General features: G+C 31.4%; 1 protein-coding gene across 1 annotated transcript; it reads right to left on the bottom strand.

Moving 5' to 3' along the window:
• Positions 1-11,110: 11,110 nt before the first annotated feature.
• LOC139777287 (uncharacterized) lies at positions 11,111-12,482 on the bottom strand. Its single transcript, XM_071714618.1, has one exon. The coding sequence runs from the start codon at positions 12,314-12,316 to the stop codon at positions 11,111-11,113; it is 1,206 nt and encodes a 401-aa protein (XP_071570719.1). The 5' UTR covers positions 12,317-12,482.
• Positions 12,483-19,086: the final 6,604 nt, after the last annotated feature.

The following is a 19,086-nucleotide window of genomic DNA, read 5'->3' as shown; positions in this document are numbered from 1 at the left end:
TGGTAGTAGCTTTATTTCTCCCTAACAAAATAATTCACAAAATTGCGTTACCTAACTCAACCCAAGTAATATGTATTTTAAAAAAAGATGTGAAATCTTCAAATTGCGCCAATTGCAAAGAGAATATATATATTGCTTTGAAAAATAATTGTTGCGCAACTACTTTTAAAAAATAAAACTCAAGTGGTACGTATTTTTGTATTCCCATTCAAGGGTCTTCTCATTCCAACCCAAGCTAATTCTTTTTAACAAAATTATAATATTACAAAGAATCATTTTAATCACAAAGAATTAAAGAGATAACAGTACAAAATAAAAATATTTAATTAAAATAAAATAAATAAATTTTTCTGGTAAAAAAACTTGGCGCTGATAAGATACATATCTATAGGAATAAGAAATTATGATAAGAAAATGACATATAAAAAAACCAAATGGTATTGTTCTACAGCCAAAAAATAAGAAGCTTTAAAAGTTAAACAAATACTTTATTATTTATTCTCTTTTATTCTCTTATTAAAATTTTCTTTTGATTAATTATTGCAAATCTTTCTTATTTCTAAATTTATTATAACAAAAGTTATATATGTCGTTATATATATGTTCTATTTTATATTACAATAAGACATTTAACACAATTATAGAAAAATTATTATTAAATAAAAGAGATTAACTTCGATACATTTGAACATAAAACATAAGATATTTTATAAAATGTCATTTTTTATTGTCTTATTTTGAAATTTTGAAGCATGGAATAGTATATAGACTATAGTGTTATAAGATATTTGCTTTAAAGAAATGTGTATAATTGCACGTTGAAACTTATCTAAAGAATTTTAAAAATTTAAATTATTTTATTTATCGCGCGCGCACATTTGTATTTTTAAATACATTCATATTATTTTAATATTACAAATTCATATATTATCTTATTCATTGAGCATTTTTATTTCTAGAACAACAGAAATTGTATTGATTGTTATTTTTTGTCTTGTATTAGAAAGTCATATTGAACAATTACAGGAAAACTTGTTAAACGATATTAATGTGAGAGAGGGGGAAAGGAAGGGAGAAAAATATTCTCTTTCTTTCTATTAATACTATTATAACAATTGAAATTATTTCTAGTAATAAAATCAAGAGACACGGTAGTGTCTCGCGCCAAGTACGCGCTGAGCGAGACGCACCGTGACTCTTTTACGCGAACGCACAAGTTGCGAGTACCCGAGATTTTGAGATCTCAATAACGAGTGAACGGATCAAGTTCTAAGTAGGCTTGATCGATAGCTTGGGTCGATTTACAAATAAGAGTGTTTTTATTTTTACACTTAACAATAAGTATCATATATATTCTTTTACTCAGCCATGTTGTTATGTTTTATATATTACATTTGTAACCTATCGATCGAATTTATTTCTTTTCATATACTTTTGCATCTAAGAAATTTCCCTTTGGACCATAATTGCAAACTAACTAAGTAGTACACATTCCAGTCTTTTGAGTCCTTGTCCTTATACCTTATTCGTCCGCAACCGATTTTCGTTGTATCAGACCAAATTATTTGAGTGTAATGGCCTGTTTTCGAAATACCTCTATAAATAATGTCGCAGATTTATTAGAAAATATGTCATAGATGTATCTTGAGTCAATTTAATTATTTCAATTAATACTGGGATAGACCGAAGCGAATCGGATCAGTATAAGCTTTAAGACAGTTCGTTAGTGTTTTGTTTCAAACGAACTGTTTTATTGTGCCAGTTACCTCCGTGCGTTTTCCCCGCACCGGGAACAATAGACAACAGCTCTGCATTGCGTGTGCACGAAAAAAAGATAAATTGAAACTTATGCAAATTAATGATTTTTACAGTGTATAGTTTGTTAAATCAGTATAATAAGTAGTTTAAATAATATTATTAAGATAGTTTGGAGAAAACGAATGTACTTTATGAAGTCGACATACGGGGCTAATCGGATTTTTTTTTTTTTCGGAGTAATTTGGATCATGAAATTTTTCGATATTTTATAGCTATTACAGCAAATGTGTGTTCTTTTATGATTCCTACATATGGTTTGCCGCGTACAATCGTAAATCAACTAATGAGTCGTAATCTTAAGAAACAATGAACGAGGCTATGCAGAAGGTAGAGTCTAGAAAAATGACTTTGCGTCACGCTGTTGATTGTTATAAGACTTCAAGGACTGGCATTGCATCTATTGCAATGCAATGAAAAATTCGTCCATTCACCTGTCAAAGGCTCGTATTTATGGAGTTATAAAACTTTGAAAGAAAATATGTAAAACAACCTGAATAATTTTCTTGTATTATTTTTAAATATTGATATGTTATTTATAAGTATAAATGATTTAAAAACAGTAACAGATGTTGTCGATATTACATATACCAAATCTTATATATCTTAACCATGACGTGTTTAATAAAACTCGAGAAATAGTTTGTCTTTATTAATATCGTCATATAATTATTATTAAAATCTTTTTTATTACAATCAAACAGGGAAAAACGCCGTAATCGGTCAGGACTGGATCTTGCTTGTCCGAATAATATATTATACTTCTTGGAGTGACTTTTTACGTACAATTCTTTTGCTCTGGCAGACCACGCGCCGTTACTTTCGGACATAACGCAGTCTCAACCAAAGCCAGAACGATACAATCACACAATTAAATTGATATCAATTTAATTATATTAAAATATACACAAGAAATTCAGAAAATTACGGGATATGTATATATATACATTATATATATATATATATAGGATAGGATACGTCAGTTGGGACATTTGTTTATATTGTATATATAGATAATGACATAGTACAACAAATTTAAAAAATTCGGTAATTTCTCAAGTTTTTTGACTGAGGGTGATTCAGCTCAGTCTCCTGAATAACCTGATATACGTGATTTACTTAGGTCATTCTAACTTTTTAAAATTATTCTTGATTAAAGCTTGAAATTTTATGAAGTTAAAAAAAACAAACGAAAAAAAGGAAAATTCTGCTAAAAATATGTTTTATATATTGTTTGAAAGATATTTAAAAGTAGAATTTGAAAAAAATATAAACGCAATTTTTTCAAGGCGATTTTTTAAATTGAATAAAAGGTCTAAATGTTCTCTATAACATATTCAAAATTCTAGACTTAATATTTTGCTTGCCGTTTATATTTATCTTCTTCAGTTTCTCTGAGCAGATTCCAGCAATAATCAGCCAACATACTTGTTACTGACTTCCCCATGAAACGGTTCTCTATGTTTTAGATAACTTTTTGAAAACATTCACCATGTTCATCATTCACAGCTTTATATTCGCATATAATTTAAACAAATTTGAATCGCATATATTTACGTTTATTTATTATTTACATACATATTCAATTCTTAAGAAAAAATACATACTCTCTAAATCTGAATCAGTGAAAAGTCACTGGAGTGGCATACTTTAGACTGATATCGGTGAAAAGTCACTCAGTTAACCTTCCCAATTTCACGCGGTTTAGTGCGGGGTCCTTTAAAGAAAGTATTTAATTATATTGATATATGTAATATAATTTTATTAATAAAAAGTTAAATAACAAAAAATATGTAAATTACCATAATTTCTTTAATCAAGTGTAACTAAAAAAATGAGGGTAATCTAAGTGATTCACGCATTTCAGGCTGCATTCCGATATTCACTGCCAGTACTAAAAATCTATAGTTTACGTCGCATACACTATGGATTTTTAGTACTGGCAGTGAATATCGGAACGCAGCTTTAGACAGAGCTGAATCACCCCCTGCAGTCAAAATACTTTAGAAATTATGGAGTTGGTTAAAGTTTGGAACGTTCCTCTGGAGCGATTTTTTTTTAAATAATTTATTTTATTTCTCCTTTGACACAGAGGAATTTTTGAGTGCAACACAAGAAATAGGAAGAGACCGATCCGATACACCTTGCGGAAGACACCTTTATACTCGAAAAACCTACCCTTGATTTTTTTAGTATAAGGGTGTCTTTCGCAGGGTGTATTGGATCGGTCTCTTATATATTTCTTGTGTTGCTCAAACGTTCCTCTGTGTCAAAGGAAAAACGAAATAAATTACCTATTTTAAAAAAATCACTCCATGGAACGTTTCAAATTTCAACCAGCTAAATATACGCTCTTGATCTTTGCAGGTGCTATATAGTGATACTGATGCTTTATTCGTTATTCTTAAGATTATTATTGTATATATAGCATCAATCTAATTTATTTTAATTTATTTTACAATTTTTCATAAAAATATTCTATGCTTTCGACCGTCCTGATTTATGACTATATCCGACTTAAATCTAAACTCACGTAGTCACATCAAAGCAGCAACTTTACAAACGATATGCGTATAAAGAATCATAAATTTAATTAAGATATTTATTATATATAATATTAGTATTACAGAAATTCAAGATGTAAAACACTCTCCTATCTCTTTCTCTCTCTTCCTCCTTCCATCCCATTCACACAAATCTTTACTTTATTACGGATTATCGTCTATAAGTACACAGTAGCATCAAGTAATGCGTAAAATTGTATATAATAATATTTTGAATAATTACTTTCTGTCCACTATTTTTAATCACACCACATTTCAATACAGACCATGCTTTAAGTAAACTTCAAGTTCAACCGATTATATTATGGATCCCTCTGCAGAAAGTCAAACTCAAGAAGTACCTGATGGTTTGCCCAGTCAACCATTTGAACAAACGACGGAGTCGACGGATGAAACTGGCACACTTGATTCTTTTCCACTCATATTATACAATGTAATGATATTCACAACTAGTTAAATATCGACTTATCTGCACAAATATACTTTAAAACTGTGACATTTTTGGTAATTACTTTTCTATTTCTATTTCTAATCACACCACATTTCAGTGCAGACCAAGCACTTCCAGCTCAATGGGAAATATTACGCATCCCTCTGCAGAACGTCAAAGTCAAGAAGCATCTGATTTGTTCTTTCAATCATTTGGACAAGTGACGGAGGAAACAGGCACACTTGAATCATTTTACTCATGTTATACAATGTAATTATATCCACAACTAGTTAAAATATTGACTTTCTGCAGAAGTATAACTTACAACTGTAACATTTTAAATAATTACTCTTTTATTTCTATTTTTAATTACACTATAATTTAATGCAGACCAAGCACTTCAACGGATTATGAAATGGACCACTTTGCAGAACGTCAAAGTCAAGAATCACCTGATGTACCTGCTCTGTCATCTGAAGAAATGAGAAAAATATTAGACATACTTGATGAGTAATTATTCGTTTCATTTATATCATTTAACGTAATAACATCCCATTTGTTAAATTTTGATTTTTCTGCATGAAAATAATATACAACTGTAATATTTTAAAAAATTATTTCTTTGTTTCTATTTTTAATACATTTTAATACATTTTTTACATTTTAATACAGATCTGTGCATTATTTGTAACAACCATTTTAAAGTCAGTGGATGATGAAATTGTCTCCCTCTGAAAAATGTCGAAGTCAAGAACAACCTGGGTCCATCATTTAAACAAATGAAAAAAAACAGGGCCACTTAATAAGTAATTATTCGTTTTGTTTATATTATAAAATATAATGACTTATTATTTACTATTACTATTTAAATTTTTCTATTTAAATAACTTTTCTGTACACGAATAATTTACAACGGTAATATTTTATATAATTCTGTTTCTAATTATACCACATTTTAATACAGACCAAGCACTTCAAATTCAATGGGTTATGATATGGATCTTTCTGCAGAACTGTCAAAGTAAAAAACGATCTGACTTGTCCAATCAATCATCTGAGAAAAATGAGACAAATGAGAAAAAAGAAAGAGATGCATTTGATGAGTAATTATTTGTTTTGTTTATAGTTTATATTATACAATATTTTATAACTAGAATATTTTCAATAATTACTCTATCTTTTTTGCTTTTTAATGACACCATAAAAATATAATATTCTTGCTCAATAGTTTAGTAATGTACAGTAGTAAAACTATCCTAATTTAAACGTTTATCGCATGTTCTGTTTTTAATTATGCCGCATACAGGAATGTTTCGAGTATCTCAGAATCAACGGTCTCTTATATCCAAACCACAGAGTTGGACATTACCTCCATACGAAGAACTGCAGGTATCACCTAAACAAGCAAAAAGACCAAAAAAAACGTCGTTGATGAGTAATTATTCGATTTGTTTTTAATATTATGCAATTTATTGTGCACAGCATTATGTTTCTTCTCCTCACAATAATAATAAATTTGAGAACTTATCTCGATATATAAAAACCTTAAACAAATTACTCTGATATAAAAATATGATTATGTATTGATCAAAGAGGTCCAGAAAACAGGCTAATTTTGGCCAATTTTTAGGGTTGCTCTTTGATGACCATTTAAATCTAACAATTGTAAGAATGATAATTTGTCTTCATAGTCTTATAGTATACATAACTGCAACCTTTCAAACACCGACTAATCTTTTCTTAATCAACTTCAGTACCCTTCAGTAGGTGCGTGAAAATTTAAGACGTAGGATGTAAATTACACCCCACATTATTTATGTTGTAAATATTAAACTAATTCATATTTTTTGTTTTCTGTTTAATATTGTTCATTATTGCACATATCTTAAAGTATATTAAGGGTGTAGACAACTTAGACAATTAAAAAAATGTATCTTTTTTTAAATTAAATATTTAAGAAATAGAAAACTCTGAGCATTTTTCAGAGGGTCCCGTTTGTTTACATTCCCGATTGCCGGCAGCTTCGTTTGCCGACATTCCCGATTGCCTACAGGCATTATTGCGCACATGTAATAATTAAAAATACGAAAGTGCGTTTGCGTACATGGTCTTATTACGCATAAACACATTTCACACATGACTTTATTACACATGCAGATTGCACACGTGACATTATTGCGCACATACACATATTCTGAGTTTTTTATTTCTTAAATATTTAATTTTAAAAAAGGTCTATTTTTTCGCTTATCAAGATGGTCTACCCCCATAACAGGTTAAAACTTTAATTTTAATTTTTTTTTGAAAATAATCGGTTTTATCTTGAAATATGTCCAGAATACTCATTCAGAAAAAGAAAGCCTACTAGCGCGTAAAATACATCCCACGCGCCCACTGGAAGGTTAACTATTTTATATATGAGTACATTATAACGACTACTTTAATTCCGATAGAATCTTGTCAACGAGCAATCCCAACTCACTTTTTAAAAACGAAAGATGGACGAAACAGACGCTAATGACGAGTAATTATTCATCTTGCATATGTGACACAACACAAAATTTTGACTTTTTATACAAAATTTCCCGTTTATTTTGTGTAAAATTTATGTAACGTTAGTTTATATATTATAAATTTTTTTGGTAAAGGTATATTTCTGCTGTCTTTCTTCATATTTCAAATGTTTATTAAGCAAATTTTTATAATTCTGTGTATATTTTTAGCAAAGAAATAATAATGATTGCTATGTCCAATTTTCTTGTAACATTATATCTTTTCTTACATCTTAGGACAATGAATTTTTTAAAGATTATTATTAATTTTATAGATTATTATCATATTTATATATACCAAGCATAACTAAGCTATAGATATAAAAAATGTTAATAAATCTATTTCATTATTTAAATTTGTGCAGTGTTTATTTATACTTTGTATATAAAGAATATAAAAGAATTCTATAAAATTAATTTATAAATTATTTATATAAATTTATATAAATATTTTTATATTAATATATAATTATTTAAATAATATAAATTTAATAATTTAAATAATATATATTTAAATTTACATTAATGTTAATTAATATTGATTTATTAAAATTTGCTTTTTAATTATGTATAAGATAGCGGAGAATTATACTATGTTAATATTTTTTACACAAGAGAAAGGATTCTCTTTGACAAACACATTAACGACTATTAACGAGACAGCTCGTTGCTGACAGTATGATAATAATTACATAATATAAAAATGTGTGATAAATACAGAATGTTTAAAGGAACTTACCGGTTTGTGATTCGCATAGATGTAGATATTTATACGTATCTGTACATATATATATAAATATCGGTGTATGTACATGTAACATATCTGTAAAGTTTTGTATAATTAATTAAATTTATTTAAAAATAAATGAAACTGGTTATCATATATCGACTTTTTATTTATTATATATTCGATGTGTCTTATAAATTAAATCAGCAAGATAAAAATTTATAATAAACTAAATTATTGTGATTTTTAGTTAGAAGATTGTGACTTTTTATTTCAAACAATAAATCTTTAATACTGCTAATAGGCCTAACAGAAAGCGACTATGATTTATATACTACGCGTTATCGCCGTTATCAGATAATGCAATTAGAATGACATATTAACATTTTAGTATAATATATTAACATTTATTCGCCGCTTTCATGAGTATTGTCTTCTTTCTCTCTCTTGTTCTCGGCTATCGTCATTAAGAAAACATTACCTCATCGTTTTTAAGTTGTACAAATAGTAGAAATATTATCGATGTTGTTTGCTTCATTTAGTATCTAGCAAAAAATAGAAATAACGTTAATGTGCCTCCTGTAATTTGTTTTAGTTATTTTATAGTTATTACGTGTTTTTACATAAAAGAACTCAAAATATAATAGATAATAACAGTATTAATCATATTTATACATATAATATTCTAGAATCATTTTTATCTTTATTCTAAGATTTTATTCTACCTTTCTCGTATAAAATTCGTCTCGAGTATGAGCACAACTGTATTCTCCCACAATGGAGCATACGTAACAATAAAAGGTCTGACTTGCAGTCTTATTTGCACAATTGTGCACGAACCATATTTGACATTGAATTTTATAATTAAAATTATGTAACACGCAGAAAAGAATGCATATATTAATAAAGGACTTTGATATGCAATATGTATATTGTTACACTAGCAATTACATATTAGTAATATGCAATTGCATATTACTATAAAAGTTGTTCAACAAGCGATATAACTCGCGAAAACGATAAACTTTTGTGATAAAGCACTTAAAAGATGTTGAATAAATTATTTCATAGCTTGCATAGTTAAAAAAAAAAGATTTTAAGTTTGAAAAATTTATGTCAGATAAAATAAGTAGGTAATTAAACTCAATATATTGTATGTAATTAATTTATTCTAATGGGTATCTTCTTACTTCGGAATTTGTGATAGTTAAATTAAAAGTGAACTGAAGATTGATAAAAATAACTAAAAATATTTATTGAATTGTAACATGGACAATTTAATTATGATATATTAATTGCTGAAGCTATATATTATTTTTCTGAAAACTGTTTAAATTAAAAAGATTATTTTAATTGAAAAATTTAGTATTTTTCACTTTCTGTTTTTATAGGCAGTTCAGTACTATTATTTTGCCACATCAGGTGATTCGTTGCACTATTAAATCACACAGTGCGTCATGGAAATCCGAGCATTAATAAATCCAGGACCATGAAAAGCTATCAGGTGAATTGAAAAATCACAGTCTGCTCAAATAAGCTTCAGCTTATCATTATACGCGTCAATAGAACTGGACGCTGGAAAACGGCTCGATTTCGGGCCACGCACTTTACTGGTAAATCATCGTTTTTTTTTTCTTTACCCTCCTTTCTATTCTTCCGAGACTGTTGGACGTCAAAAAATGGGGGCCTAGGTGGGCGGGTGGCTATTCGAATCTCCAAGAAAAGATGAATGAAAGCCAGAAGTCCATTCACGCGCGCACCTGACTCCAAGCTTCAAGTCGTGAGAATCGAACCGGAGATTTTTCAAGATCTCTTTCTTTCACCGCGCTCTCTCGCTGTCGTAGATACTATGCCTGAACATCTTCGGGAATACAGAGTGTGATACACGGCAATTTTCTCAGTAGTGACGTTTCTTAGGATGCCCCACGATTACGTCTGCATTGCTCTGTGTTATTAGATTTCACGTGTATAGCACGTATAAAAATATGTAAAAAGATTCGAGAAAACGCAGTAATTGTAGATTCATTATCATCGGATTCAATAATATATATTTCTATTAAATTTTATAGTTATCAATAATTAAATATGAAGAGATGCGGATTGCTTTATAGCAATATAACAATAATTATAAATGCAATTAATCTATTTTAAAATTTCCTTTTTTTTAATGTTATGTTTTGTACATTATTGAGGTAAAATAGATTATAACAATATTATGCACAATGTATATTATTTAAATTTAAAGATAAAAATAAATTTAGTATTAGAAAATTAAATCCAATAATAGATTATATTAATGAATTTAAATATTAGTTGTCCAATAAATATATAAATATATCATTAATAATAAAGAGAAATTGTATTTATTTATAAGAATAATCTGAGAAGCAATGAATAAATTTCTTCAAAAAGAGTAACATTCGGCACCTGTCGCGTCTCTATTATTTTGAAACGATATACCTGATCCGATACAAATTAAGCGCATACAAAGAACTCAGTAGAAGCGCTGACTACCGAATTCTCAGTTTCTCATACGTTCCGGAAATTCAATTCGTTACGCATTAATAATTATCCGCATCAGGCTGATATAGGTTAAGATTGATCTTATGAGAAAATAGTAGATCTTATTGTACTCTTTTTCTTCAAATCCACTATAGAACCCATATAGAAAATAATTATCCAATTGTCAATCTGTTGTTGCATCTTCTAGATATAATAGCAAATTATTTAATACTAATTTAAGAAAGAAAAAAAGGAAAAAAGTTACATTTAAACTTTTGTTTCCTTTTATAATATTTATTTTGCAATATCAATCTCTTTTTTAACGTTTTTTACGTTTGTTTTTGTTTTTTAAAATAAAATTGAAAAAACTTCTTGTTATATGACATTTCAAACAATATTACTTTATACAAAAATATCAGTGATATTTTTACATATATTATTATTGAGATGATGGAAAAAATTAAATCAAGTTAAGAGCAAAAGACATACTTAAAAATATTTTGACATTTTATTGCGAAATTTATATTTTCCATTCGTCATTCTTCTCGTGAGCGTCGATCTTTTCGTCAGTGTCATCTCGCCATGTTTCTTCATGTTTCTCGTCATCTGTATGTTCCTTATCAATCTCATCTTCATGTTCCTTATCAGTGTCACCTTCATGTTCCTTGTGTTCCTTGTCAGCATCTTCATGTTCCTCTAATACCTCAGGTTTAAGGAGATCCTTCTTCTTCTTGGGTAGCCATGGACGCGGTGCCCGGAACTCAAGATCGATTGTTTGTCTCTTATCGCCACTATCGCAGTGCTTCCTAATCCTCAATAAGAATATATTAGGATTTTCCTCAAGATCGATTGGTTTTACCATTTTCGACCTTTTAACTTCTCTGCCTTCCATACGATAAGCTGTAGAAGCGCCCCTGGCATCGTCTTTTACGCTTGGATACAACGTGACCGTGCGACATCCCGCCTCCTCGCAGGTTTTCTTCATCGATGGCGCGGGCGTATCCTCACGAGAAGTACGACAGAGTTCTAGATTTCCGTGAGCCATATCGAACACAACGCCGTCGTCGCACTTTCTTTGGTTCAATGCCGACTCTTTTGAAACTACTTGACCGATGCATTCGCACGGTGGATCGTACTCCTCTTTCACCGGCTCCTTTTGCATCCTGATGATGACGCGATTGTCATTGATGATAGCTTCGATCTCCTTGTACGGCTGTTCCTTTCCAACGATCTTAGATACGACTTTGTCAGTTGGGGCTCGCTCCATGTTGGACATCTCGAGATTCCTCGACTTCGATTCGGTTCTGCTCCTTGAAAACTGCTTGTTCATGCTGTCTTTCGTTGCAGAAATCACCGCAGCGCTTACCGGCCTGCGCGAAGGGGTCGAATACATCCTAAATGCATCCACATCGCAACAATGAGAATATTGTGGAGGAACTGATGATAAGTGTACGGAAGAAATATACTCTGAACATGATGGAACATGAAGAAAACTTTTACGATTGATGCAGCAACAAGCCTTGTCTTCGGATATTGGATAGATGTGCTTTGGTTTCTTTATAGTTATGAACTGTGTACAACGCTGTGCTGTTTGTATTTGCGAATGACGTAGAGTGCTATATGATTGAAAGCAGCAAGGTGAACAAGGTGCTTGCAATCCGAGTGGTTCAGGGATCGGGGAAGACGGTTTCGCTGGACAGCCACAGTTGTAAGTTGCCGCAATCATTCTTGCTGTTCCGTTTTTGTTATGTATGTGAATTATGAGACTTATCGAGTAACATGATGGCAAATTGTTACATAAATTTTGGGTTATCCGAATGGTAACATGATCTGAGTGACGTTATTGATTTATGGGAAATCCATGAATGGGCAAATCTGCGATATGTATTTGTTTCTTAACGCGAAGTGAATTATGCCGGATTGAAAGGTCGATTTTAGCAAATCCCAATATCCCAATCATATCTTTACAGTTTACAAAAATGGGACGTTAAATAAGCATACAATAACCTTACTTTCAATGAACATTATATCACAAACTTTAAATTATCCATAAAAATGCAGTTTTCTAAAGGTAAATATTAAGAAATGCCTGTTTTACTTCAATATTTTATACATAGATCTAAATCAAAATTATTTACTTGAAATTTAATTCAACAGCCAATTCTTATTTTTAAGAATGATTATTTCTTACTATATTTAATTATAAAATAGATTAATAAAAAATAAAATAAGATACTCTTTTACAATATTAAATTAAGAATAAAATAATTATATAACATTTCTTTAACAGACCATAAATATTCATATATATGTTAAGATAACTTATAAATAATCTTATATATATGTATATATATGTATATAGATTGAAATATAATATTTCATACTTTCCGATAAGGTTATATCTCCACGCGGAGGTTGCACGGTCGAATACCTTTCTTGTGTGCGAGTGTAGGTACGTGTGTGATGTGTGCGCGCGAACGAATGTGTGTGTGGATGAATATGTGGATGGATATGTACGTGTATGTGCGTGGGTACGTAAGGTAACAGGACTGTTGGTTATTTTACTGTACAATTATGAGCACACAATTTAATTGTAATACAGTATATAATAAAGTTTAATCGTCCAAAAGTGATACAGAATAAATGTGATACAAAATAAATGAGGTATAAAAGTGTTTCTCAAGAATGAGCTCAAAAGACAAATCAAATTCTTAACGTTCTCGGTCTGACCGCTTGCGCACGTCCGATACAGAAAAATCAGTTCAATTTTGCTTTATAGTCATTGGATGTTTGTTTTCATGTATCTACCTGCTCGCGACCTAGACAACAGATGAGGTAACACTCTTTAGCGCTCGATTTAAATTGAGATTACCTCATCCAACATTAACATACGCGTATAGATCTCGCGGTTCGTCACTTTGGTGGTATTTTAAGATTCCAAACTACCATATACCTTGCTGCGCAAGTAGATAAATGGAAAAATCCAACTTCCGCGTGAAGATAACCATCTTGTGTAATTTAATGCCTGCGGCGGAGCCTCTCCTCCGCATAAAAAAATAATCTAACTCCCAGCTTATCCCTAGAAACTGCTTTAATCAAATAGGGAATAGTGAGAGAGGCAATCGGAGCCACGCGCGGTAATTATTGCGCAATCAAAATATAGTCGATAAGATAAAATATATTAGTCAATACATATTCGGACGTTCCGACATTTTCTTTGTGTCATCTTCAGCGTGTAAACAAAATTAATATACATGAAAATTACAAACGATATAAAATTAAATGTCAAAAGCGATAAAATGATATAGTCGATCGGTCGACAAGCGCAGTCAAATCAATAAAATAATAAAATTTTTATTATTTTAACCTTCCGATTTTCTACCAACTCTTCACTGACTCACGACACGTCAGAGTGACAGGTACATTTTAACACTGCGACTTTCTGTTCTGTAATGCTCCGTAAGTAAGAAATTGGAATTGTAATCCTGTAGATTTTAATATTGATACATTACGTTATTTAATAATATATTGCGACTCCGATTTACGCTTTAGAAAGGACAATCGAATTTGAATCTCTCCTTTCTTCCTGGTCTTCCAACCTGGGAGTTAAAGCGTCGAAGATGCGGAAGATCGATTCGGAGCAATTGCATACTGGCATATCAACAGCCTGACAGTCTACTGAACATTCGTATATTTTTATTATTTCATTGATTTGACTGCGCTTGTCGACCGATCGACTATATCATTTTATCGCTTTTGACATTTAATTTTATATCGTTTGTAATTTTCATGTATATTAATTTTGTTTAAACGCTGAAAATGACACAAAGAAAGTGTCGAAACGTCCGAATATGTATTGACTATTATATTTTATCTTATCGACTATATTTTGATTGCGCAATAATTACCGCGCGTGGCTCCGATTGCCTCTCTCACTATTCCCTATTTGATTTATTCAGGAGAGCCTATACTTACAATTAGTTTATTATGCTTTTATCAAGACGCTTGGACATTCCGCAGGATTGACTAGTCATTCCGCAAAATTGACCAGTCAATCTTAGGAATTAATAAATGGCCAGTTGGGTCGTATTAAACCATCTCCTTTGTTAATTATTATTACTGGCGAAGAAAAAGATTACCACAGGTTTATATACATAGAGGAAAGTGCCCTATTATGAGATAGGATCCTAATATGAGATGGCGGGGTTTTTTCATGGTGGGATCAACAGATAAGGCCTATATAGGGCCTTTTAGCTTAACATATCTCATATTAGGATCCTGTCTCATAATAGGGCACTTTCCTCTATATATATATATATATATATATATATATATATATAAACATATATAAACATATAAATATGTATATATGTATATAAACCTGTGGTAATCTTTTTCTTTGCCAGTAATAATTAACAAAGGAGATGGTTTAATACGACCCAACTGGCCATTTATTAATTCCTAAGATAGTCACTGGTCAATTTTGCGGAATGACTAGTCAATCCTGCGGAATGTCCAAGCGTCTTGATAAAAGCATACATACACATATATATATATATATATATATATATATATATATATATATATATGGGACGATCCACGTCACTTTTACCCCCATCTGTCCAAAATTGGTATGGACGGATTTTAATGACCAAGGTCGGAAAATGTTTGTCTTGAAAAGAGCTTTCGAAAGGCGTGTGGCATATATGCGCAATTCAACATGGCGTCATAGTTATGGCTGCTTAAAGGGATAAATTCAAAATTTCAGATCCAACATGGGCAGATAAAACGGTGAAAAGTAACTAAATTCATGTGAAACTCAGTATTTGGGAAATTTTGGGGTCGCTGATTACAAATCTGAACGTAAAATTGTGAAATTCAAAATGGCGGATCCAATATTGCGGATGCAAATATGAGAAACGGACGAAAATTCCAGTAAATGATCTAAAACTCTTACTGGAAGGTTTTTTGGGTCGCTGATCACGAATTTGTAGCTAATTTGTTAAAAAACAACAGACAAACCGTGTTAATTGAAACTTCTACTTTTAGCGTTACCCAGAGATGACGGCGTGGACGTGGTAGAAATTCATCTCCTTTGGAGTGCTTTATTTTCGTGAGTTCCCTTGGCCTCTCACGCTTCGGGGTGCTTTATTTTCGTGAGTTCACCTGTACTGTAGAATGTTCAGTGGTTGCTCACTAGCAGAGTACTGATAAGAGATTACAGTACATGAAATACTCTGCTAGTGAGCAACCACTGAACATTCTACAGTACAGGTGAACTCACAAAAATAAAGCACCCCGAAGCGTGAGAGGCCAGGGGAACTCACGAAAATAAAGCACCCCGAAGCGTGAGAGGCCAGGGGAACTCACGAAAATAAAGCACTCCAAAGGAGATGAATTTCTACCACGTCCACGCCGTCATCTCTGGGTAACGCTAAAAGTAGAATTTCAATTAACACGGTTTGTCTGTTGTTTTTTAACAAATTAGCTACAAATTCGTGATCAGCGACCCAAAAAACCTTCCAGTAAGAGTTTTCAGATCATTTACTGGAATTTTCGTCCGTTTCTCATATTTGCATCCGCAATATTGGATCCGCCATTTTGAATTTCACAATTTTACGTTCAGATTCGTAATCAGCGACCCCAAAATTTCCCAAATACTGAGATTCACATGAATTTAGTTACTTTTCACCGTTTTATCTGCCCATGTTGGATCTGAAATTTTGAATTTATCCCTTTAAGCAGCCATAACTATGACGCCATGTTGAATTGCGCATATATGCCACACGCCTTTCGAAAGCTCTTTTCAAGACAAACATTTTCCGCCCTTGGTCATTAAAATCCGTCCATACCAATTTTGGACAGATGGGGGGTAAAAGTGACGTGGATCGTCCCATATATATGTATATACAGAGGATAATGTCAAAGTTGTGAAAAAAAATAAAAATTTCGAAAATCTAGACAGCGTTTAAAGATATCTTATTCAAATTCGATATGCATCCATGTAATATTAAAAACCCATTTTCCAGTGCCAATAAAACATTTTTTAATCCACCACGGGCGTGCGTATGGGTAATTCTGTATTTTGAAAACAAAACAGTTTAGGGCATATATTTATACGACTTTTTCTTCCTAAAATAAACCTGCACAGAATATTTCCTTCAATTTTTGTACTTACTAAGGAAACACCCTGTATATATAATGTAAAATCTATATATTAAGGTAATTTAATAATAAAACTGTTAACTATTAACTGTCAATAAACTGTTTTAACAAGATACATGCCTCTGTCCTTCAATATCTCATCCGTCTTGTCCATCATCATCCTCGTCACATTCACTCGTCAAGGATGTCTGTTCAAAATATTACCAAGAGATCGGAGCAGAGATGATTAGCAACCAGCTGATTATCAGATTGGAGAAAGATAAAAACAAGTCAAAAAAAAAACGGGAAGAGTGGGATCCACCTTGCGACTGCATAGAAATTCAAAGGCCGACGAGCAAAACAGGCCCGAAAATAATCAACGCAGATTATGACGATCGCATTGTATTTCGCGTTCACTCGGCATTCCGTCTCCACGGAAAGGAAGATCCTTATAAATCGCAAACTATCGCCTATAAAGTTTGTTCAACCTTATATTTTGAGAAATTGTTGGTTTTTGACTCGCGCCATAATAGTAATAAAATAGATTAATTATTATAAATAAAACAAGATTATATTGCGAGTCAGGAATTGCCATTTCTAATTTTGTAAATATTTTATATATTTTAATAATTTCGTAATTGAGATAAACGTAATTTCATTATAGAGGTTTTTAATCTGTACAATAAAGAGACTTTATTCAGAAGAAAATTATGTATTAGAAATAAATCGGAATAAACAAAAATTTTAAGAAAATGTACAACTTTAACTTTAACTTTGCCGGAAAAAAATAAACTGTTTTAACAAGATTTGTACCTCTGTTCCTTAATATTTTATTTAAAATTTTACTTAATGCCTACAGATCGGATCATGCAAAGATGGACAGGATATTCACCAATGCAAAACCATCACTGTCTATCCTCAATTTAGCTCCGGAACGCAAGAAGTATATAGCGATCATATAACAGAGAGCACTCAGGATATCTTTTTACTTAGAATTAAAAAGAAAGCGGAATACTCTGAGCAGAAAGATAGGAACGTCGAACTTGAACTCAGAACACCTAAACCACCTTCAATACCGCCACCTGCACCTGCACCTGCGTCTGCATTTGCAATTGCACCACCTCAAACCGTCACCGATGTAGATGTAGAAGATGAAAAGAAATCGGACGTGAAAGAGGAAATTCCAAAGCAGCCAACAAGCGCAAAAGAAAGAAAACACAAACGAAAGAAGAAAGGAAAATAATTGTCAGCTTAAAAGTAACATATATATTGGCTTATCATATTTTTATTCAAAATTATATTAAATAATTCAAAATAAAAATTAAGTGTAACTCTGTCAATTACATAAAAAATTTTAAAAATATGCTTTTCTTTATATTTTATATTTTACAAAGTGATAATTTTGTATATACATGTCTCTTTAGTTTGCCTAATTTTTTCATAAAGAATGAATTTATCTTATATAAATGACTGGAGTTTAAAGTAAAAAAAGGATATACTTCCGAATGACTCCTGCTCCCGATCGACATAAAGCTTACATAAGTTGTTTTCGATGTGAAAAATGCGCACTTTATTCCTCACATCTAAAACAGCTTATGTATAAAACTTTAGGCCGATCGGGACAGGGGTCATTCGGAAGTACACCCTAAAAAAAGAAAATATTTGTGACATTAGTAAACAATTAGCGTAAATAGAGGTAATCGGAAACGTTTTTTCGGGCATTCAAGGAACATAAATATCATGAATTTGGATCGGTAGCCATCGATGACAGTCGGAAGAAAAGATTGGTCTCCGTTTACTACTATGCAGATGGAATCTTCAATGAAATACACGTTGTATGCTGAATACGAAACTCAGCTTGCGTCCAGCTTATTCATCGGTTTCAACCGAGTAGCCGTGCAAAATTGCTTCGTTATGGTTGACCAGATGAGCCTCTCGGTCTTGACTCGTTTCCTTTCCTCTTTTCCTTGACTGTCCATACAAAGGGCCTCACACAACAGTCAATAACACAGCATGCCATTGGAGACCGTATTATTAAAGCTTATATTATCATAATTGCTTACTAACTTCTTTATCTTCTTCGCTGACTTGTAAGTGAACGAGCTATATAACTAACGAAGAACAGACAAGGATTATTTATCGTTACATCTCAGATGTCGAAATTTATAACTTTGCAATCTCCGTGTATGTTACTAAATCAATCAAAAATATACGAAAATGACTGAGAATTATTTTCGCGCATTTTTCACACCGATGCGTAAAATCATATGTATATTTTATTTATCCTTACGAGACAAGATATTTGGAGTTCTCTACTTAATTTAACAACTTTCCTTTTTTAAGTGAAAAAAA

This window comes from Temnothorax nylanderi, unplaced genomic scaffold (assembly GCF_030848795.1).
Source record: "Temnothorax nylanderi isolate EJ_2023f unplaced genomic scaffold, tnyl_v1.0 TNYL_tig0143_pilon, whole genome shotgun sequence".
NCBI lineage: Eukaryota > Metazoa > Arthropoda > Insecta > Hymenoptera > Formicidae > Temnothorax > Temnothorax nylanderi.
This window is presented reverse-complemented; position numbering and strand designations above follow the sequence as displayed.